At 40.2% G+C, this 23,861-nt stretch overlaps 1 protein-coding gene across 4 annotated transcripts in view; it reads right to left on the reverse strand.

Moving 5' to 3' along the window:
- The window catches only part of LOC133243097 (uncharacterized), a 440,860-nt gene that overhangs the window by 16,395 nt on the left and 400,604 nt on the right, over window positions 1-23,861 (reverse strand). For all 4 annotated transcript variants that reach the window (XM_061409570.1, XM_061409569.1, XM_061409568.1 and 1 more), the window contains one exon: window positions 1,115-1,204. In XM_061409570.1, the coding sequence (XP_061265554.1) occupies window positions 1,115-1,204 (90 nt within the window). The remainder of the gene's footprint in view (window positions 1-1,114; window positions 1,205-23,861) is intronic.

Consider the following 23,861-nt stretch of genomic DNA (forward strand, 5'->3'; position numbering starts at 1 on the left):
ATGTTAACAATAACCCTGTGTACGAGACTGCAAAAGAGACACCAATGTATAGGTCAGTCTTATGGACTCTGTGGGAGAGGGAGAGGGTGTGGAGATTTGGGAGAATAGCATTGAAACATGTATAATATCATGTATGAAACGAGTCGCCAGTCCAGGTTCGATGCACGGTACTGGATGCTTGGGGCTGGTGCACTGGGACGACCCAGAGGGAGGGTAGGGGAGGGAGGAGGGAGAAGGGTTCAGGATGGGGAATGCGGGTATACCTGTGGCGGATTCATTTCGATATTTGGCAAAACTAATACAATATTGTAAAGTTTAAAAATAAAATAAAATTTTAAAAAAAAAGGTAAAAAAAAATTAAATGAATATAGTTACAAAAGTCTATGTATTACATGATTCTGTTCATATGAAATGTCCAGGATAGAGGAATCTATAGATACTTAAGTAGATTAGTGGTTTCTTAAGACTAGAGAGAAAATTATACAGTCACTTTGAAAAAAAGACTACAGTTCTTTAACTGTAGGCAGTTGAAGGAGTAACTGGGTGATAACCACAGGTACAGTGTTAACTTCTATGGTGATAAAAATTATCCAAAACAGTTGTTATTGTTGTATATATCTATACTTAAAACTATTACTTGTGTAGCTTAATGGGTAAATTATATCTCAATAAAGCTGTTAAAAAATACCCTGGGCAAAAAACAACAATAACAACAACAACAACAACAACAACAAAAAACCCTGGGTCCTGATAACTCTAGTGAGCTTTCCTGGTAGACAACATTTCATACATGTCATCATAATTTTTGGTGGATAAATTAGATGAGTCTTGTGTGACTCCAATGAGAGTGGACTTTAGAACCTTGTATTAATACTTCCATTAGACTTCAAACCATATGCCTTTTCCTTTTATTAATTTTATTTTGTATCCTTTCATTGTAATAAATCATAGCTTTGAGTATTACTATGTGCTTAGTTCAGTGAATCCTCCTAGAGAATTATTGGACTTGGATATTGTCTTAGAGATCCAATATATAAGAAGTCGGGCTTAAAATTTTCTAAATATTGAATAAAATGTATAAAATCCTTTGGCAGTTTCTATTGAATATACTCACCTTTGTTATCAATTTGTTGCACAGAGTGTTGTTCTTCAGTTTCCCTTCTTTGGCTATGTGGAGGTGATAGAAAAATAGGCCTCCAAAAACCTATGAATATATTAAATAGACTCAATTATTTTCCAATTCCTAAAAAGTAAGATTATAGAGGGTAAAACTTTATACTATATGATTCTGAAGTGAAAAAACATTTCTGGTAATACCATTTTTCTTCAAATATATATTTGTAACAGTGATCCAGTTTTCTTGGAGTTTATTAAAACAGTATTGAAAATGAACTTAATGATATTCTAGTATACACTGGTGATATTTTTGCCCCATATAAATATTCAATAGATTCTCAGTTAACTCTAGAAGAATTTGTAGTGAGTTCTTGTCCTAATTAATGAAATACTGGCTATAAAATTGGCTAATAAGCACCCATGGGATGAATATTATCAAAACACAAAAAGTGACAAGTGTTAGTGAGGATGTGGAGAAATTAGACCCTTATGAACTGTGGGTGGGCAGGTAAAATGGTACAGCGATTATAAAAAACAGTATGGCAGTTCCTAAAACAATTAAAATTAGAATTACTTTGAAAGTGAAAGTGAAGTCGCTCAGTCGTGTCTGACTCTTTGCGACCCCATGGACTGTAGCCCACCAGGCTCCTCCATCCATGGGATTCTACAGGCAAGAATACTGCAGTGGGCTGCCATTTAATTACTTTACATACCAAAAATTCTACTTCTGAGTATATACTCAAAAGAATTGAAAACAAAATCTCCAAGATATATTTTTACAACCTTGTTTGGCATTATTCAACTTAGCCAAAATGTGGAAGTTACCCAAATGTCCATCAACAGGTAACAGACAAGCAAATTGTGGTATATCCAACATTCTTTAGCCTTAAAAAGTGAGAAAATTCTGACACATGCAACAATATGGATCGACCCCAAGGACATTATGCTAACTGAAAGAAGCCATGCACAAAAAGACAACTACTGCATTTGAGATTAATATTTATATGAGATACTTCAGTTCAGTCACTCAGTCGTGTCTGACTCTTTGCAACTCCATGAAACGCAGCATGCCAGGCTTCCCTGTCCATCACCAACTCCTGGAGTCCACCCAAAGCCATGTCCATTGAGTCGGTGATGCCATCCAACCATCTCATCCTCTGTCATCCCCTTCTCCTCCTGCCCTCAATCTTTCCCAGCATCAGGGTCTTTGCTGGGATACTTAGACTAGTCAAAATTACAGAGACAATGAGTACGATGGTAGTTAGCAGGGCTTGGGTGAAATGGGGAAAGGGGAAGTTTATTTTTTGATGGGGACAGAGTTTTAGTTTTGTAACTTTTAAATTAATTAAATTCTTAAAGAGACAGGAGTACCAGACCACCTTACATGGCTCCTGAGAAACCTGTATGCAGGTTAAGAAGCAATAGTTAAATCAAACATGGAACAACAAACTGGTTCAAAATTAGGAAAGGAGTATGACAAGACTGTATATTGTTACCCTGTTTATTTAACTTATATGCACAGTACATCATGCAAAATGCTAGACTGGATGAATCAGAAGCAGGAATCAAGAGAGCTGGGAGAAATAGCAACAATTGCTATGATATGGTCAGATATGCAGGTGATACCAATCCAATGGCAGAAAGTGAAGAGGAACTAAAGAGCCTCTCGATGAGGGTGAAAGAGGAGAGTGAAAAAGGATTGAAACTCAACATTCAAAAAACTAAGATCATGGCATCCAGTCCCATTACTTCATGGCAAATAGAAGGTGGAAAAGTGGAAGCGGTGACAGATTTTATTTTCCTGGGCTGCAAAATCACTGTGGATTGTGACTGTAGCCATGAAATTAAAAGACACTTATTCCTTGGAAGCAAACTATGACAGAAAACTAGTCAATCTAATCACAATAGGAAGACAGCCTTGTCTAACTCAATGAAACTAAGCCATGCCCTTGGGGCAAACCAAGATGGGTGGGTCATGGTGGAGAGATCTGACAGAATGTGGTCCACTGGAGAAGGGAACGGTAAACCACTTCAGTATTCTTGCCTTGAGAATGCCATGAACAGTATGAAAAGGCAAAATGATAGGATACTGAAAGAGGAACTCCCCAGGTCAGTAGGTGCCCATATGCTACTAAAGATAAGTGGAGAAATAACTCCAGAAAGAATGAAGGGATGGAGCCAAAGCAAAAATAATACCCAGCTGTGGAGGTGACTAGTGATAGAAGCAAGGTCCGATGCTGTAAAGAGCAATATTGCATAGGAACCTAGAATGTTAAGTCCATGAATCAAGGCAAATTGGAAGTGGTCAAACAAGAGATGGCAAAAGTGAATGTTGACAATCTAGGAATCAGCGAAATAAAATGGACTGGAATGGGTGAATTTAACTCAGATGACCATTATATCTACTACTGCGGGCAGGAATCCCTCAGAAGAAATGGAGTAGCCATCATGGTCAACAAAAGAGTCCGAAATGCAGTATTTGGATGCAATCTCAAAAATGACAGAATGATCTCTGTTCATTTCCAACACAAACCATTCAATATCACAGTAATCCAAGTCTATGCCCCAACCAGTAATGCTGAAGAAGCTGAAAGTGAACAGTTCTATGAAGACCTACAACACCTTTTAGAACTAACACCCAAAAAAGATGTCCTTTTCATTATAGGGGACTGGAATGCAAAAGTAGGAAGTCAAGAAACACCTGGAGTAACAGGCAAATTTGGCCTTGGAATACGGAATGAAGCAGGGCAAAGACTAATAGAGTTTTGCCAAGAAAATGCACTGGTCATAGCAAACACCCTCTTCCAACAACACAAGAGAAGACTCTACACATGGACATCACCAGATGGTCAACACTGAAATCAGATTGATTATATTCTTTGCAGCCAAAGATGGAGAAGCTCTATACAGTCAGCAAAAACAAGACCAGGAGCTGACTGAGGCTCAGACCATGAAATTCTTATTGCCAAATTCAGACTTAAATTGAAGAAAGTAGGGAAAACCACTAGACCATTCAGGTATGACCTAAATCAAATCACTTATGATTCTACAGTGGAAGTGAGAAATAGATTTAAGGGCCTAGATCTGATAGATAGAATGCCTGATGAACTATGGAATGAGGTTCGTGACACTGTACAGAAGACAGGGATCAATACCATCCCCATGGAAAAGAAATGCAAAAAAGCAAAATGGCTGTCTGGGAAGGCCTTACAAATAGCTGTGAAAAGAAGAGAAGCAAAAAGAAAAGGAGAAAAGGAAAGATATAAGCATCTGAATACAGACTTCCAAAGAATAGCAAGAAGAGATAAGAAAGCCTTCCTCAATGATCAATGCAAAGAAATAGAGAAAAACAACATAATGAGAAAGACTATAGATCTCTTCAAGAAAATTAGAGATACTAAGGGAACATTTTATGCAAAGATGGGCTCGATAAAGGACAGACACGGTATGGACCTAACAGAAGAAGAAGATATTAAGAAGAGGTAGCAAGAATACACAGAACTGTACAAAAAAGATCTTGACGACCAAGATAATAACGATGCTGTGATCACTCATCTAGAGCCAGACATTCCTGGAATGTGAAGTCAAGAGGGGCTTAGGAATCATCACTAAGAAAAAAGCTAGTGGAGGTGATGGAATTACAATTGAGCTATTTCAAATCCTGAAAGATGATGCTGTGAAAGTGCTGCACTCAATCTGCCAGCAAATTTGGAAAACACAGCAGTGGCCACAGGACTGGAAAAGGTCAGTTTTCATTCCAGTCCCAAAGAAAGGCAATGCCAAAGCTCAAACTACCGCACAATTTCACTCATCTCACATGCTAGTAAAGTAATGCTCAAAATTCTCCAAGCCAGACTTCAGCAATATGTGAATCATGAACTTCCTGATGTTTAAGCTAGTTTTAGAAAAGGCAGAGGAAAGTGAAAAGTGAAGTCGCTCAGTCGTGTCCAACTCTTTGCGACCCCATGAGCTGTAGGCTATGAGGCTCCTCTGTCTGTGGGATTTTCCAGGCAGACGAACCAGAGATCAAATTGCCAACATCTGCTGGATCATTGAAAAAGCAAGAGTTCCAGAAAAACATCTATTTCTGCTTTATTGACTATGCCAAAACCTCTGACTGTGTAGATCACAATAAACTGTGGAAAATTCTGAAAGAGATGGGAATACCAGACCACCTGACCTGCCTCTTGAGAAATCTGTATGTATGTCAGGAAGCAACAGTTAGAACTGGACATGAAACAACAGACTGGTTCCAAATAGGAAAAGGAGGACGTCAAGGCTGTGTATTGTCACCCTGCTTATTTAACTTATATGCAGAGTACATCATGAGAAACACTGGACTGGAAGAAACACAAGCTGCAATCAAGATTGCTGGGAGAAATATCAATAACCTCTGATATGCAGATGATAACACCCTTATGGCAGAAAGTGAAGAGGAACTCAAAAGCCTCTTGATGAAAGTGAAAGTGGAGAGTGAAAAAGTTGGCTTAAAACTCAACATTCAGAAAATGAAGATCATGGCATCCAGTCCCATCACTTCATGGGAAATAGATGGGGAAACTGTGTCAGACTTTATTTTTTGGGGCTCCAAAATCACAGCAGATGGTGACTGTAGCCATGAAATTAAAAGACGCTTACTCCTTGGGAGGAAAATTATGACCAACCTAGATAGCATATTCAAAAGCATAAACAACCAAGGTCCGTCTAATCAAGGCTATGTTTTTTTTTTTTTTTTTTCCAGTGGTCATATATGGATGTTAGAGTTGGACTGTGAAGAAGGCTGAGCACTGAAGAATTGATGCTTTTGAACTGTGGTGTTGGAGAAGATTCTTGAGAGTCCCTTGGACTGCAAGGAGATCCAACCAGTCCATTCTGAAAGAGATCAGCCCTGAGATTTCTTTGGTAGGAATGATGCTGAAGCTGAAACTCCAGTACTTTGGCCACCTCATGCGAAGAGTTGACTCATTGGAAAAGACTCTGATGCTGGGAGGGATGGGGGCAGGAGGAGAGGGGGACAACGGAGTATGAGATGGCTGGATGGCATCACTGATTCAATGGATGTGAGTCTGAGTGAACTCCGGGAGTTGGTGATGGACAGGGAGGCCTGGCGTGCTGCGATTCATGGTGTCGCAAAGAATCGGACATGACTGAGCGACTGAACTGAACTGAACTGAAACTATGACAAGCCTAACAGCATATTAGACTTCCCAGGTGGCACTGGTGGTAAGGAATCCACCTGCCAATGCAGGAGACACAAGATACATGGGTTCGATTCCTGGGTGGGGAAGATATACTGGAGTAGGAAATGGCAACTCACTCCAGTATTCTGGCTGGAAAATTCCATGGACAGAGAAGCCTGATGGGCTACAGTCCACGTGGCCGCAAAGAGTAGGACACAACTGAGCACAGTCAGACAGCATATTAAAAAGCAGAGACATCACTTTACTCACAAAGGTCCACATAGTGAAGCTATGGTTTTTCTAGCAGTCATGTACAGATGTGAGAGTTGAATCATAAAGAAGGCTGAATATGGAAGAAGTGATGCTTTTAAATTGTGGTGCTAGAGAGTCCCTTGGATGGTAAGGAGATCAAATCTGTCAATCCTAAAGGAAATCAGTCCTGAATGCTCATTGGAAGGACTGTTCCTGAAGCTCCTATACTTTGGCCACCTGATGTGAACATCTGACACATTGGGAAAGACCCTGATGTTGGGAAAGATTGAAGGCAAAAGGAGAAGGGGGCAGCAGAGGATAAGATGGTTAGACAGCATCACTGACTCAGTGGACATGAGTTTGAGCAAACTCTGGAAGAGAGTGGAGGACAGAGGAGCCTGGCATGCTACAGTTCATGGCATCACAAAGAGTCAGAAATGACTTAGAGACTGAAAACAACAACACAATTAAAAGTTTTGGAGATTGGTTGCAGAAAATTGTGAAGGCACTTGCTACTGAATTGTACACTTAAAAATTGTAGATACAGTAACTTTTATGTTATGTATATTTTACTACAGTTTTTTTTTTTTTTTAATGCCTAACAATAGGCTATGGAGGAGGATCAAGGACTATGCATTCATGTCAGACATAATGAAGACTGCAGTTCAATGATTCTAAAATGATAATACTTGGTGTAAAAATTTAAAGTGCAACATAAATTCTAAACATCACTATGACTTATTAGCAAAGAAGTTAAGAAAGTGAGTTAATATTATCAGTGAGTTTTGGACTGTTCTCAGGTAATGCATTTTTTAAAAAAGATAAACTAAAGTTTTTGCAACCAGCTGTTCTTTGATTAAGAAAATAAATCATTATAGTTTAGGGTCCACAGTCTCAGGAGCAAATAAACTTAATTCTGGGTCTGGAAGATTTACCAAGGGCTTCCCTGGTGGCTCAGTGGTAAAAGAATTCGACTGCCAGTGTAGGAGTTGTGGGTTTGATCCCTGGGTTTGGAAGATCCCCTGGAGGAGGGCACAGCAACGCACTCTAGTATTCTTACCCAGAGAATCCCATAGAAGTCCTTAGAGTCACAAAGAGTCAGACACAACTGAAGAGACATAGCATGCACACAAGCTGACTTTTCTCATTTGGGAGTGAACATGAGATGAATAGCACACAGAGACCTTTTTCTTTACCTATGACCTTCATTTTTATTTCTGGGATTTCTTTTTATCACATTTAGCTTATCAGTTTATATTTTCAATATGCAACACCAGAAGATGGGTGAAAGCAGCTAGAAAAAATTTGATTTTATCTACCTGTGGATTAACCAATGCATGTTTTATATTAAGGATCCATAAATTAGATAATTACAGTCCAATTATTTGGACTGTAATTTAAACAAATATTTAAAATGCATCACAATCTTAGAGAAATCTGAAAAAGTAATCTATTACTTTCATGTGTAATAATATTCTCATCTCAATTAGATTATAAACTTTATGAAACTATGGCTGTGGTCAAGATAACATTAGACTAGGATTTTCTATACTGTAGCTTAGCCACTAAATACCTACATGACATTTAGTGAAGTAATCTATTTAAGCCTCAGTTTCTTTGGTTTTTAAGCAAGTACAGTAAGCTATACTGTAATAGCAATCTTGGAAGGAGAGAAGTGAGCAGCAATCTTAAAGAGAGATCTGAGTTCCCTGCCTAGGAACTAAACCTGGGTAACCCAGATGAAAACCAGGAGTCCTCATCACTAGACCACCAGGGGCTAGAGGCTAGAAGCAAAGTGGCCTGGGCTCTTGCCCCTGTTTAAAAGCAAGAAGTTTCAAGGAAGCAAAAACTTTAAAAATAGGTACAAAGTTTATTAGTAGAGACTAAGCACGATGTATGGGAGAGTACACAGGAAAACAGTTTGTTTATCTAATTAAGAAGCAGGGTAGAGATATACATCCATAGAGAAAGGGTATGGGCACACTCTCTAACGAGGAGAAGTGCTGTAAGTCAGAAACCAGGCAGAGACACAGCAGGAGAGGCGTACAGGCATCCTGAGTGAGGAGGAGTGCAGTAAGGAGGTAATGTAAATCAGTGATAGAGGACAGTCCTTCCTGGTCTTTGTTTACCTTTGGCCAATTATCTTGTTTCTTTCTACATGCCTGACTGGTCCATGGACCCTTCCCAAGATGCTTGTGCAATTGTTTTGTGAGACGGATTCCACCACAGAGGCCTATGGGTGCATGTCCACAATTACTAAGGGATGGGGTCCCCTCCTTTTTTGATCCCCCAGAAGCCTTCCTGTACATGTGAGGACAGAGAAGCCCTCCTTGATTTCAGGAGTGTGCATTTTATCCTCTTGCTTTAGCAGAGCTCAGCTTTTGCCACCAGCTTTGTCCTTGAAGTATCTGAGTGAGAAACAAAGACTCAGTTTTACTATATCTGATAAATACCAGGTGTCTAGCTCAGAGGCTCACTGTGTCCTATCTCATTAGTTCTTTCTAAATTAGAGAACATGAGGTAAGATGAGGGTTGAGATATGAGCAACATAATTAAACTGATTAAGAACTGCAAGGAGATCCAACCAGTCAATCCTAAATGAAATCAGTCCTGAATATTCATTGGAAGGACTGATGTTGAAGCTGAAACTCTAATACTTTGGCCACCTGATACAAAGAACTGACTCATTTGAAAAGACCCTGATGCTGGGAAAGATTGAAGACAGGAGGAGAAGGGGACAATAGGGTGTGAGATGGTTGGATGGCATCACTGACTCTATGGACATGAGCTTGACCAAGCTCCGGGAGGTGGTGGTGGACAGGGAAGCCTGGAGTAATGCAGTCCATGGGGTCACAAAGAGTTGGACACAACTGAGTGACTGAACTGAACTGAACTGAAGAACTTAGGTTCTGGAGTCAGATAAACCTAGGGTCGAAGTCCAGGGTAAATCACTGGAACACCTTAGCTTCACTTTTCTCAGTGTAAAACTACATATAAGATAGTACATATCTTTAGAGAAGGGAACGGCTACCCACTCCAGTATTCTGGCCAGGAGAATTCCATGGGCAGAGGAACCTGGCGAGCTGAAGTTCATGTGGTCACAAAGAGTTGGACATAACTGAGCAACTAACACTAACATGACTGAGTGATTTTCAGTTTCAGTTTTCACATATCTCTTAGAGCTGAAAGATAGTATGTCTTTAACGCAAAAACTTGGAAACATGGATGCACAGCCTGATTCATTTATTGTGTTAGCTTAGTTACATAACTTCCTTGTGGCTCAGTTTCTTCATTGGTAAAATAGATATAATACTACTTACTTCCTAGGGTTACTGTGAGGTTTTAAAGAATTAATACACATAAAAGTAGTGAACTAGTATTAATTAATTAGCACTAATGAATTGGTGCTAACAAATTAGTATATGTAAACTGCAGGGAAGGATTCCAGGTGGTGCAGCAGCAAAGAATCTGCCTACCAATGCAGGAGATGCAAGAAATGTGGATTCGATCCTTGGGTTGGGAAGATTCCACTGGAGAAGGAAATGGAAACCCACTCTAGTATTCTTGCTTGGAAAATTCCATGAGCAGAGGAGCCTGGTGGGTTACAGTCCACGGGGTTGCAAAGAGGCAAGTGTGACTGAGCACACACGCAAAATGCATGAAATGGTTCCTGGCTGTGAGACATAAAGTTCAGCTATTATCAGTAAAAGGGGATAACAATGGTAAATGGGATTAGAGGTAATAATTCATGTGATTTGTATAGCATGGCAGTTGACACTCTGTATCAGATGCTATTATTATTTTTAAACTAATGGTATTTGAAAGAGTGAAAGCTGCTATATAAATTTAAGGTATTATACATTTATGCATTTATTATAATTTATGTTGAACATCCTGGAGAAGGAAATGGCAACCCATTCCAGTGTTCTTGCCTGGAAAATTACATGGATGGAGGAGCCTGGTAGGCTACAGTCCACCGGGTCACAAAGAGTCGGAGAAGACTGAGCGACTTCACTTTAGCTTTATGTTGAGCACATAGTAGGCATTTGACTGACAAAATGTTACAAAGTAAACTAATAACAATGCAGTTAAGTCCCTAAGAAGCAGTTATGCTATTTCACTGGACTTTTATCAGATGATGATAAAAATGCTAAAAACTGAAGCTGGATAACAAATGTTCATCTTTATACCCTCCATGGTGATTAATGCAACTATTATGAGATAGCTAAGGGCTTCCTAGGTGATTCAGTGGTAAAGAATCCACCTGCCATGCAGGAGATGTGGGTTTTATCCCTGGATCAGGAAGATACCCTGGAGGAGGAAATGACAACCCACTCCAGTATTCGTGTTTGGAAAATTGCATGGACAGGGTAGTCCTAAGATGGTGGAGAAATAGGATGGGGAGACCACCTTCTTCCCTACAAATTCACTGAAAGATCATTTGAATGATGAGCAAATTCCACAAAACAGCTTCTGAACGCTGGCAGGCACCCAGAAAGGCAGCCCATTCTCTTTGAAAGGAGATAGAACAAAATATAAAAGATAAAAAAAGAGACAAAAGAGTTAAGGACGGATACCTGTCCTGGGGAGGGAGTCGTGAAGGAGGAGATGTTTCCAAATACCAGGAAAACCACTCACTGGTGGGTCTGTGGGCAGTTTTGGAATCTCAGAGGGCAACATATCCAGGAGGAAACAAACAAAAACCCAAAGATTACATGCCTAACTGGAACTACCAGTGGAGAAATAGCCCAGATGCTCACATCTGCCAGTAGCGAGCAGAGGTTGAACAGATAGGCACAGGCTGCATGTTTAGGACAAGGACCGGATATGAATGCCTTGAGGACGGTCTTAGGGAGCTAACGTGAGATAGCAACCCAAACTGTGGGATAGCCCGAGAAAGAGAGGAAAATAAAAGTGGGAGAGAGAGAGGAAGTTCCCGTGTAAAGCTCCAAGGCACAGCCTGGCCTGATCACAGAACAAAGGATTCAGTGAATATCAGAGGAGAGTTAGCAGGCTGCAGACTGGCCCCTCCCCATGCTGGAGGTAGAGAGGCAGGTAGGTGACAGCCAAAGCCGGAAGGCTAGGGGCAATCTCAGCCCCAGAGACGGCATCCTCCACCAAACTGTGAGCAGGCTTCCAGTTGCTAACCAAGTCTTCCTGGGATCCTGAACGGTTGACATCTGCCAGAACGGTCGCAGTCAGAGATCAGCTCCCCAGAGGAGACACATGGGACACCTGAGACAGCACTCTATCTGTGCACCCAGGAAACCAAGGGGATAGGACCGGGGAGGTGATAAGATGCACTGCACACCTGATTGCCAAGTACCTGGTCGCCTGAGCTGCTCAGACCTGGGAAGGGCACAAAACGCACCGGGGAGGTGATAAGATGCACTGCACACCTGATTGCCAAGTACCTGGTCCCCTGAGCTGCTCAGACCTGGGAAGGGCACAAAACGCAGGCACAACTGAAGCTGTGCCTTTGTGGAGTACCCAAAAACCCGAACGAGAGTGGCTTAGACCTGGGAAGTGCATGCAACCTAGGGCCCACTTTACATAGTTCCCCTGCAGAGCAACCTGGAGCCTGAGCAGTGTAGACTGGGAAAGTACACACAGTGTGAGTGGGGGCAAACCCAGAGTGGCCCAGGCACTGTGAGCACTCTGCACACATACAAGTGATATTTGTTTGTAGGGTTCCTCCCTCCCCACAGCACAACTGAACAAGTGAGGCTAAATAAGTGACCACATTTGCCCCCTTGTGTCAGGGCGGAAATTAGACACTGAAGAGACATGCAAACAGAAGGCAAAATGAATAAACAAGAGGGAACTGCTTTGGAAGTGACAGGTGCAAAAGATTAAAACCCTATAGTTAGCCCTGACTACATTGGAAGGGGCCTGTAGACCTTGAGAAGTATAAGCTGGAACAAGGAACTATCTGCAACTGAACTGACCCTCAGCAACTCCAGAGAAACTCCTAGATATATTTTACTATTATCATTTTCTAATTTTGTTTTATTTTTAAATAAAATTATTTTATTTTTATTACTTTATTACTCCTTTAATTTTCATTTTTATAACCTACAATTATCTTGCAAAAGAACCCTATTTTTAAAGGAAACTTCATATATATTTTTTTTATAATTTTTGTGATTTTGTTGTTTTTTTAATATTGTGTTTTTGAGAGTCTAAACTCCACTCTAGATTTTTAACCTTTGCTTTTTGATATTTGTTATCAATTTTGTACATTTAAGAATGCAATCTTCAGTACCCATTTGCACTTTGGAGTGTGATTACTGGCTAGATTACTCTCTTCCCCTATACTCTCCTTCTTCCCGCCCAAGTCACCTCTTATCTCTACCCTCCTTCTTCTCTTCTCTACCGAACTCTGTGAATCTCTTTGGGTTTTCTGGGCTATGGAGAACACTTAGGGAACTCATTAATGGCTAGATCTGTCTCTTTCCTTTTGACTCCTTCCTCACTTCCTGGTTACCTCTATCTCCTTCCTCTTTCTTTTCTTTTCCATGTAACTCTGTGAACCTCTCTGGATGTTTCAGACTGTGGAGAGCACATAGGGAATTGATTACTGGCTCAATTGCTCTTTCTCCTTTTGATTTCCCCTCTTCTCCTCCTGTTCACCTCTATCTCCTTCCTCTGTTGTCTCTTCTCCCTGTAACTCTGTAAACCTCTCTGGGTATCCCTCACTGTGGAGAATCTTTTCCCCATGAACCTAGATGTTTTATCACGGGTGCTATATGGATGTAGAAGTCTTGAGGCTACTGTAAGAATAAGACTGAAAGGCAGAGGCAGGAGGCTTAAATCCAAAACTTGAGACCACCAAAAAACTCCTGACTCCAGGAATAGTAATTGACAAGAGTTCATTCAAAAGCCTCCATACCTACACTGAAAACAAGCGCTACCCAAGAGCCAACAAGTTCCAGATCAAGACATACCACACTAATTCTCCAACAACGCAGGAACATAACCCTGAGCATTAAAATACAGGCGGCCAAAAGTCACAAGAAACCCATAGACACCTCAAAACTCACTACTGGATACTTTATTGAACCCGAGAGAGAAGAGATCCAGCTCCACCCACCATAACACCAATAAAAGATTCCCTAACCAGGCAACATCGACAAGCTGCTCATCCAACTCAACCCACATGGAGGAACCTCCACAATAAAGAGAAAACACAAACTTCCAGCATACAGAAAGGCCACCCCAAACACAGCAATCTAAACAAGATGAAAAGGCAGATAATATTCAGCAGGTAAAGGAACGTGATAAATGCCCACAAAACCAAAAAAAAAAAAAAAAAAAGGTGAGGAGATAGGGAGTCTACCTAAAAATAATTCAGAATAATTGTAGTAAAAATGATTCAAAATCTTGAAAACAAAATGGAGTTACAGATAAACAGTCTGGAGACAAGGATTGAAAAGATGCAAGAAATGTTTATCAAGGATCTAGAAAAAAGAAAGAAGAGTCAATCAATAATGAATAATGCAAGAATGGAGATCAAAAACCCTTTGGAGGGAAGCAACAGTAGAATAACTGAGGCAGAAGACAGGATAAGTGAGGTGGAAATAGAATGGTGAAAATAAATGAAGCAGAGAGGGAAAAAGAAAAAAAAATAATTGAAAAAAAAAAAATGATGACAATCTCAGAGACCTCTGGGACCATTTCAAATGCCCCAGCATTCTAATCATAGGAGTCCCAGAAGAAGAAGACAAAAATAAAGGCCATGAGAAAATACTTGAGAAGATAACAGCTGAAAACTTCCCTAATTTGGGGAAGGAAATAGTCACCCAAGTCCAAGAAACCCAGAGAGTCCCAAACAGGATAAAACCAAGGTGAAACACCCCAAGATACATATTAATCAAATTAATGAAGATCAAACACAATGAACAAATATTACAAGCAGCAAGGGAAAAACAACAGACAATACACAAGGGGATTCCCATAAGGATAACAGCTGATCTTTCAATAGAAACTCTTCAGGCCAGAAAGGAATGGCAGGACATACTTAAAGTAATGAAAGAGAAAAACCTACAACCCAGATTACTGTACCCAGCAAGGATCTCATTCAACTATGAAGGAGAATCAGAAACTTTACAAACAAGCAAAATCTGAGAGAATTCAGCACCACCAAACCAGCTCTTCAACAAATGCTAAAGGATCTTCTCTAGACAGGAAATACAGAAAAGGCTTGTCAATGGCAAGTCATTGGCAAAGTCAATGGCAACGGGATCATACTTATCAATAATTACCTTAAAGGTAAATGTGTTAAATGCCCCAACCAAAAGACAAAGACTGGCTGAATGGATAAAAAAAAAAAAAAAAGGCCACTATATATGCTGTCTACAAGAGACCTACCTCAACACAAGGGACATTTACAGACTGAAAGTGAAGGGCTGAAAAAAGATTTCAAGCAAATGAAGACCAAAAGAAAGTAGAAATAGCAATACTCATATCAGATAAAGTAGACTTTTGAAATAAAGGCTGTGAAAAGAGACAAAGGACACTGCATCATGATCAAAGGATCAATCCATGAAGAAGATATAACAATTATAAATATATATGCACCCAACATAGGAGCATAACACTATGTAAGGCAAATGCTAACTAGTATAAAAGGGGAAATTAACAGTAACACAATAATACTGGGAGATTTTAACACCCCACTCACACCTATGGATAGATCAACTAAACAGAAAATTAGCAAGGAAACACAACTTTAAATTACAAATCTAATGGACCAGTTAGACCTAATTGATATCTACAGGACATTTCACCCCAAAACAATGAGTTTCACATTTTTATCAAGTACACATGGAACCTTGTCCAGGATAGATCACATCCTGGGGCATAAATCTAGCTTTGGTAAATTCAAAAAAAGTTGAAATCATTCCAAGCATCTTTTCTGATCACAATGCAGTAAGATTAGATGTCAACTACAGGAAAAAAAACAAACAAACATAAAAATAGAAACATATGGAGGCTAAAAAACACACTTCTGAGTAACCCACAAATCACAGAATAAGTCAAAAAGAAATAAAAATATGCATAGAACCGAATAAAAAATAAGTACAACAACCCAAACCTATGGGATTCAGTAAAAGCAGTTCTAAGGGGAAGGTTCATAGCAATACAAGCTTATCTCAAAAAACAAGAGAAAAATAAAATAAACAACCTAACTACACCTAAAGGAAGTAGCAAAAGAAGAAATGAAGAACCCCAGGGTTAGTAGAAGGAAAGAAATTATAAAAATTAGAGCAGAAATTAATGGAAAAAAACCAAAAAACAAAGGAGAACAGCAAAAATCAACAAAGCCAAAAGCTGGTTCTTTGAGAAGATAAGTAAAATAGACGAACCATTAGCCAGACTCGTCGAGAAAAAGAGGGAGAAGAATCAAATCAACAAAATTAGAAATGAAAATGGAGAAATCACAACAGACAACACAGAAATACAAAGGATCATAAGAGACTACTATCAGCAATTATATGTCAATAAAATGGACAACTAGGAAGAAATGGACAAATTCTTAGAAAAGCATAACTTTCCAAATCTGAACCAGGAAGAAATAGAAAATCTTAACAGAGCCATCACAAGTATGGAAATTGAAACTGTAATCAGAAATCTTCAAGCAAACAAAAGCCCAGAACAGCCGGCTTCACAGCTGAATTGTACCAAAAATTTAGAGAAGAGCTAACACCTATCTGACTCAAACCCTTCCAGAAAATTGCAGAGGAAGGTAAACTTGCAAACTCATTCTATGAGGCCACCATCACCCTAATACCAAAACGTGACAAACATGCCACAAAAAAAGAAAACTACATGCCAATATTACTGATGTACATAGATCCAATAATCCTTAACAAAATTCTAGCAAACAGAATCCAACAACATATTAAAAACGTCATACTTCATGACCAAGTGGGCTTTATCAGAGTAATGCAAGCATTCTTCAATATTCACAAATCAATCATTGTGATACACCATATTAATAAATTGAAAAATAAAAACTACATGATTATCTCAGTAGATGCAGAGAAAGACTTTGACAAAATTCAACATCCATTTATGATAAAAACCCTCCAGAAAGCAGGCAGATAAGGAACATACTTCATCATAATACATGCCATAGATGATAAATCTCCAGCAAACATTATCCTCAATGGTGACAAATTGAAAGCAGTTCCCCTAAAGTCAGGAACAATACAAGGTTACCCACTCTCACCACTACTATTCAACATATTTTGGAAGTTTTAGCCACAGCAATCAGAGAAGAAAAAGACATAAAAGGAATCCAGATTGGAAAAGAAGAAGTAAAACTCACTGTTTGCAGATGACATGATCCTCTACTTAGAAAACCCCAAAGACTCCAGCATAAAATTACTAGAGCTAATCAATGAATAAGTAAAATTGCAGGATATAAAATTAACACAGAGGAATCCCTTGCATTCCTATACACTAACAATGAGAAAACAGAAAGAGAAATTAAGGAAACAATTCCGTTCACCATTGCAAAGAAAAGAATAAAATACTGAGGAATAAATCTACCTAAAGAAACAAAAGATCTATATATAGAAAAATATAAAACACTGATGAAAGAAATCAAAGAGGACACTAACATATGGAGAAATATACTATGTTCTTGCATCAGAATAATAAGTATAGTGAAAATGAGTACACTACCCAAAGCAATCTACAGATTCAATGCAATCCCTATCAAGCTACCAATGGTATTTTTCAGAGAAGTAGAGCAAATAATTTCACAATCTTTATGGAAATGTAAAAAAATATCTCTACTAGCCAAAGCAATCTTGAGAAAGAAGAATGAAACTGGAGGAATCGACCTGCCCGACTTCAGACTATACTACAAAGCTATAGGCATCAAGACAGTATGGTACTGGCACAAAGACAGAAATATAGATCAGTGGAACAAAGTAACTCCAGAGATAAATCCATGCACCTATGGACACCTTATCTTTGACAAAGGAGGCGAGAATATACAATGAATAAAAGACTATCTCTATCACAAGTGGCTCTGGGAAAACTGGTCAATCACTTGTAAAGGAATGAAACTAGAACACTTTCTAACACCATACATAATAATCAACTCAACATGGATTAAAGATCTAAACGTAAGACCAGAAACTATAAAACTCCTAGAGGAAAACATAGGCAAAACACTGCCCGACATAAATCATAGCAGGATCCTCTATGACCCACCTCCCAGAGTAATGGAAATACAAGCAAAAATAAACAAATGGGATCTAATTAAACCTAAAAGCTTTTGCACAGCAAAGGAAACTATAAGCATGGTGAAAAGGTAGCATTCAGAATGGGAGGTAATAGCACACGAAGGAACTGACAAAGAATTTATCTCCAAATTATACAAGCAGCTCCTATAGCTCAATTCCAGAAAAAATAAATGACACAATCAAAAAATGGTCCAAAGAACTAAGCAGATGTTTCTCCAAAGAAGACATACAGATGGATAACAAACACATGAATAGATGCTCAACATCATTCATTATCAGAACAATGAAAATCAAAAGCACAATGAAGTACCATCTCACGCCCGTCAGAATGGCTGCTATCCAAAAGTCTACAAGGAATAAATGCTGGAGAGGGTTTGGAGAAAAGGGAACCCTCTTAAACTGTTGGTGGGAATGCAAATTAGTACAGCCACTGTGGAGAACAGTGTGTAGATTCCTTAAAAAACTGGAACTAGAACTACCATATGACCCAGCAATCCTGCTGCTGGGCATATACACCGAGGAAACCAGAACTGAAGGAGACACATGTAACCCAATGTTCATAGTTCCACTGTTTACAATAGCCAGGACATGAAAGCAACCTAGATGTCCATCGGCAGATGAATGGATAAGAAAGCTGTGGTACATATACACAATTAAATATTATTCAGCTATTAAAAAGAATGCATTTGAATCAGTTCTGATGAGGTGGATGAAACTGGAGCCTATTATACAGAGTGAAGTAAATCAGAAAGAAAAACACCAATACAGTATATTAAGGCATATATGCGGAATTAAAAAAAAAAAATGTAATGATGACCCTACATGAAAGACAGCAAAAGAGACACAGGTTTAGCGAACAGACTTTTGGACTCTGTGGGAGAAGATGAGGGTGGGTTTATTTGAGAGAATAGCATTGAAACATTATATTACCATATGTAAAATCTATCACCAGTCCAGTTTTAATGGATGAGAAAGGGCACTCAGGGGCGGTGCACTGGGACGACCCTGAGGGATGGGATGGGGAGGGACATAGGAGGGGGTTTCAGGATGGGGTACACATGTACACCCACGGCTGATTCATGTCCATGTATGGCAAAAACCACTACCCAGATGATCACGATGGTGTGATTACTGACCTAGAGCCAGACATCCTGGAATGTGAAGTCAAGTGGGCCTTAAAAAGCATCACTATGAACAAAGCTAGTGGAGGTGACAGATTCCAGTTGAGCTATTCCAAATCCTGAAAGATGATGCTGTGAAAGTGCTGCACTCAATATGCCAGCAAATTTGGAAAACTCAGCAGTGGCCACAGGACTGGAAAAGGTCCATTTTCATTCCAGTCCCAAAGAAAGGCAATGCCAAAGAATGCTCAAACTACTGCACAAGTGCACTCATCTCACACGCTAGTAAAGTAATGCTCAAAATTCTAAAAGCCAGGCTTCAGCAATATGTGAACGATGAACTTCCTGATGTTCAAGCTGGTTTTATAAAAGGCAGAGGAACCAGAGATCAAATTCCCAACATCTGCTGGGTCATGGAAAAAGCAAGAGAGTTCCAGAAAAACATCTATTTCTGCTTTAATGACTATGCCAAAGCCTCTGACTGTGTGGATCACAATAAACTGTGGAAAATTCAGGAAGAGATGGGAATACCAGACCACTTGATCTGCCTCTTGAGAAATTTGTATGCAGGTCAGGAAGCAACAGTTAGAACTGGACATGGAACAACAGACTGGTTCCAAATAGGAAAAGGAGTACGTCAAGGCTGTATATTGTCACCCTGTTTATTTGACTCCTATGCAGAGTACATCATGAGAAACGCTGGATTGGAAGAAATACAAGCTGGAATCAAGATTGCTGGGAGAAATATCAATCACCTCAGATATGCAGATGACAGCACCCTTATGGCAGAAAGTGAAGAGGAACTAAAAAGCCTCTTGATGAAGGTGTAAGTAGAGAGTGAAAAAGTTGGCTTAAAGCTCAACATTCAGAAAACGAAGATCATGGCATCTGGTCCCATCACTTCATGGGAAATAGATGGGGAAACAGTGGAAACAGTGTCAGACTTTATTTTTCTGGGCTCCAAAATCACCGCAGATGGTGACTGCAGCCATGAAATTAAAAGATGCTTACTCCTTGGAAGGAAAGTTATGCCCAACCTAGATAGCATATTGAAAAGCAGAGACATTACTTTGCCAACAAAGGTTCATCTAGTCAAGGCTATGGTTTTTCCTGTGGTCATGTATGGATGTGAAAGTTGGACTGTGAAGAAGGCTGAGCACCGAAGAATTGATGCTTTTGAACTGTGGTGTTGGAGAAGACTCTTGAGAGTCCCTTGGACTGCAAGGAGATCCAACCAGTCCATTCTAAAGGAGATCAGCCCTGGGCTTTCTTTGGAAGGAATGATGCTAAAGCTGAAGCTCCAGTACTTTGGCCACCTCATGTGAAGAGTTGACTCATTGGAAAAAACTCTGATGCTGGGAGGGATTGGGGGCAAGAGGAGAAGGGGACGACAGAGGATGAGATGGTTGGATGGCATCACTGACTCTATGGACATGAGTCTCAGTGAACTCCAGGAGTTGGTGATGGACAGGGAGGCCTGGCGTGCTGTGATTCATGGGGTCGCAAAGAGTCGGACACGACTGAGCAACTGATCTGATCTGATCTGATATTGTAAAGTAATTAGCCTCCAATTAAAATAAATAAATTAATTTAAAAAATGTCATGGACATAGGAGCCTGGCAGGCTATAGTTCATGGAGTCACAAAGAGTGAGACATGACTGAACAACTTAACACACATACACACACACACAGAATGGATAGCTAATATTACTTCAGTAGAACAGAATGGTATGGTGTTAGGAGAGAATTAACTTAGTGTTACTAAATTCGAGTCCAGTGGAAAGAAACTTTTCAAAGAATTTGCCACCTTTCCTCATAAAAGGTAGCATGCCTTTCTCACCCATCCTACCAATACACTGTTTAATAAGAGAAAATCAGAATTTTTCTCACATTAGTTAATTCTTCCCAATAGATTTGCTTTTTAAACTAGAAATCAGAGTTTTCCTCAGAGAATATAAATGATCCAATGAACAGTTTCCTCTCATTGTTGAAAGAAAATATTGCAGTTATTTCAGCTGAATTAATGTCCTGAAGATAAATATGCCTGTCTGACAAGAAGGGAAACCTCTGGATAATATTTTGTGTTAGCAAATTCCCCAAAACATATACTGTATTTTTAATTGGATCCAATAGCCTACCCTACTGAAAAGAATATGACATGGAAAAATCAATTTTACATAGGAAAAATGTTAAGACCTGTGGGAAAATAGCATATTAAAATAGGAAATATCTGGTCTGGAGGAAGTCAAGATGGTAGAGGAGTAGCAGGACATGGAGTTTATCTCACCTGACAAATCCATCAAGAATACATTTACACATGGGACAGTTCTCACAGAGCACTGAATGAACACTAGTAGAAAACATTGAACACCTAAAAAGACAATAAAAATCCCCTAGATAAATGTGTAAGATGAAAGAAAGAAGGGAAAAGGAAGAGGAGAGGAAGAAGGACAGGACCTGCATCACTGGCAGGGAAGTTAAAGAGAGGAGTGGTTCCTGAATCCAAGGAAGTTCCCTCCCTGGTGGGGAAGATTGGTTAGGAGAGAAGGGGAGCTTCAGGGGCTACTGGAGGACAGAGACCTATGCAGATCGACTATGTCCCAACCTGAAACATGTGTCCACTAGTGAGCATAAGGGGCTGGGTATTGTAACATGATGTTTGGAAAGCAAACTAGGGGAGAGGACTGCTGTTGGTTGCAAGGAGACAGTGTAAGGGGACAGAAGTGAGAAAACCTGTAACTGGGAGAGCTTCTGGAGGAAACCCAGTCTGCCAGAGAAGTAAAGCTGCCCCTGCCTTCCTGGGCACTAGGAAAGGCTGCAGACGGGGCTGGCCCTCTCGAGCCTATGGCAGCCAGCTTCCCCACATGCACCACTGCCATCAAGGCCAGTTCTTCTGTACCTGTGGCCAGGCACTAGGAAGGGTTTCCACTGAAGCCTGCTCTACCACACCAGCCGGCTCCCCTACATGCCCCATCATTGCCAGGGCCAGCTCTCCTGGGTCCAGGGCCAGACACTAGGAAAGGCCCCTACTGGGTGCCTGATCTCTTGCACCCATGAATAATGGCTACTCCATGTACCCTGTCCTCATTGGGGATCCTGTGACCCTGAATGGCATGACCTCTGTGCCCCCTCCTTGCCAGGACAGACTCGTGTGCTCCAGGGTAGCCTCTGGAGTAAACATCTTTAGGTGGACCACACGCAGAGGTTGGGCTTTGGGGCCATGCAACTAAGGAAGACTGAAATTTCTCACAGTTATACAAACTACAAACTGATGTCTCTGCAACTGACTTTGTAAACTCAGTGCCTATAGAACATCTTAATGGATAATGAGCGGTCCCACAGCCGAGAGAGGTCTAGCTTTAACAGCTATAGACTTTGTGGAGACATAAATGTGGGGGTTGTGCCAAGCTAGAGCATGAACTGGCACAATAGCATCCATGGTAGGTTCTGATCCATGACAACAGCAATCTTGGCACCTGACTTCAGTAGATCTATGTTCGTGGCCTGGCGAAAACAACATCTGAGAGACTGCTGTTGTTGTTCAGTTGCTTAGTCATGTCTGTCTTGTTCAACCCCATGGACTGCAGCACGCCAGGCTTCCCTGTCCATCACTATCTCCCGGTGCTTGCTCAAACTCATGTCCATCAAGTCAGTAATGCCACCCAACCATCTCACCCCGTGTTGTCCCCTTCTCCTCCTGCCTTCAATCTTTCCCAGAATCAGGGTCTTTATCAATGAGTCAGGTCTTTACCCATGAGTAGGCTCTTTGCATCAGGTGGCCAAAGTATTAGAGTTTCAGCTTTAACATCAGTCCTTCCAATGAATATTCAGGACTGATTTCCTTTAGGATTCACTAATTTGATTTCTTTGCAGTCCCAGGGACTCTCAAGAGTCTTCTCTAACACCACAATTCAAAAGCATCAATTCTTCAGTGCTCAGCTTTCTTTATGGTCCAACTCTCACATTCATACATGACTACTGGAAAAACCATAGCTTTGACTATACAGATCTTTGTTGGCAAAGTAATGTCTCTGCTTTTTAATATGCTGTCTAGGTTGGTCATAGCTTTTCTTCCAAGGAGCAAGTGTCTTTTTAATTTCATGGCTGCAGTCACCATCTGCAGTGATTTTGGAGCCCAAGAAAATAAAGTTTCTCACTGTTTCCACTGTCTCTTCATCTATTTGTTATGAGGTGATGGGACCGGATTTCATGATACTAGTTTTCTGAATGTTGAGGTTTACTTTCATCTTCACTAAGAGGTTCTTCAGTTTCTCTTCACTTCTGCCATAAGGGTGGTGTCATCTGCATATCTGAGGTTACTGATATTTCTCCCAGCAATCTTGATTCCAGTTTGTGCTTCATTCATCCCAACACTTTGCATGAGGTACTCTGCATATAAGTTAAATAAGCAGAGTGACATACACAGCCTTGACGTATTCCTTACCCAGTTTTAAAGCAGTCCATTGTTCCATGCCCGGTTCTAACTGTTGCTTCTTGACCTGCCTACAGATTTCTGTATGCATACATGAAGCAGGTAAAGTGGTCTGGTATGCTCATTTCTTTAAGAATTTCCCATAGTTTGTTGTGATCCACACAGCCAAAGGCTTTATTGTAGTCAATGGAGCAGAAGTAGATGTTTTTCTGGAATTCTCTTGCTTTCTCTATGATCCAACAGATGTTGGCAATTTGATCTCTGGTTCCTCTGCCTTTTCTAAATGCATCTTGAACCAGGACCAATTGCTGGCATGCCAACAGTTAAGGTGGAGTTGAGAGCAGTGCCAACAACAGTGTAATATGGGAGTTCACACAACAGATGAAAGGTGACACACAACAGAGAACATCCACAGGTGAAAAGGTCAAGAAGAGAAATAGTGATTTCCCTTCCAGTGGTAGTGTTTCAGTCCTATTTACCTTGTACTCAGATCAGAAA

The sequence above is a fragment of the Bos javanicus genome, chromosome X, assembly GCF_032452875.1.
Source record: "Bos javanicus breed banteng chromosome X, ARS-OSU_banteng_1.0, whole genome shotgun sequence".
Lineage (NCBI taxonomy): Eukaryota > Metazoa > Chordata > Mammalia > Artiodactyla > Bovidae > Bos > Bos javanicus.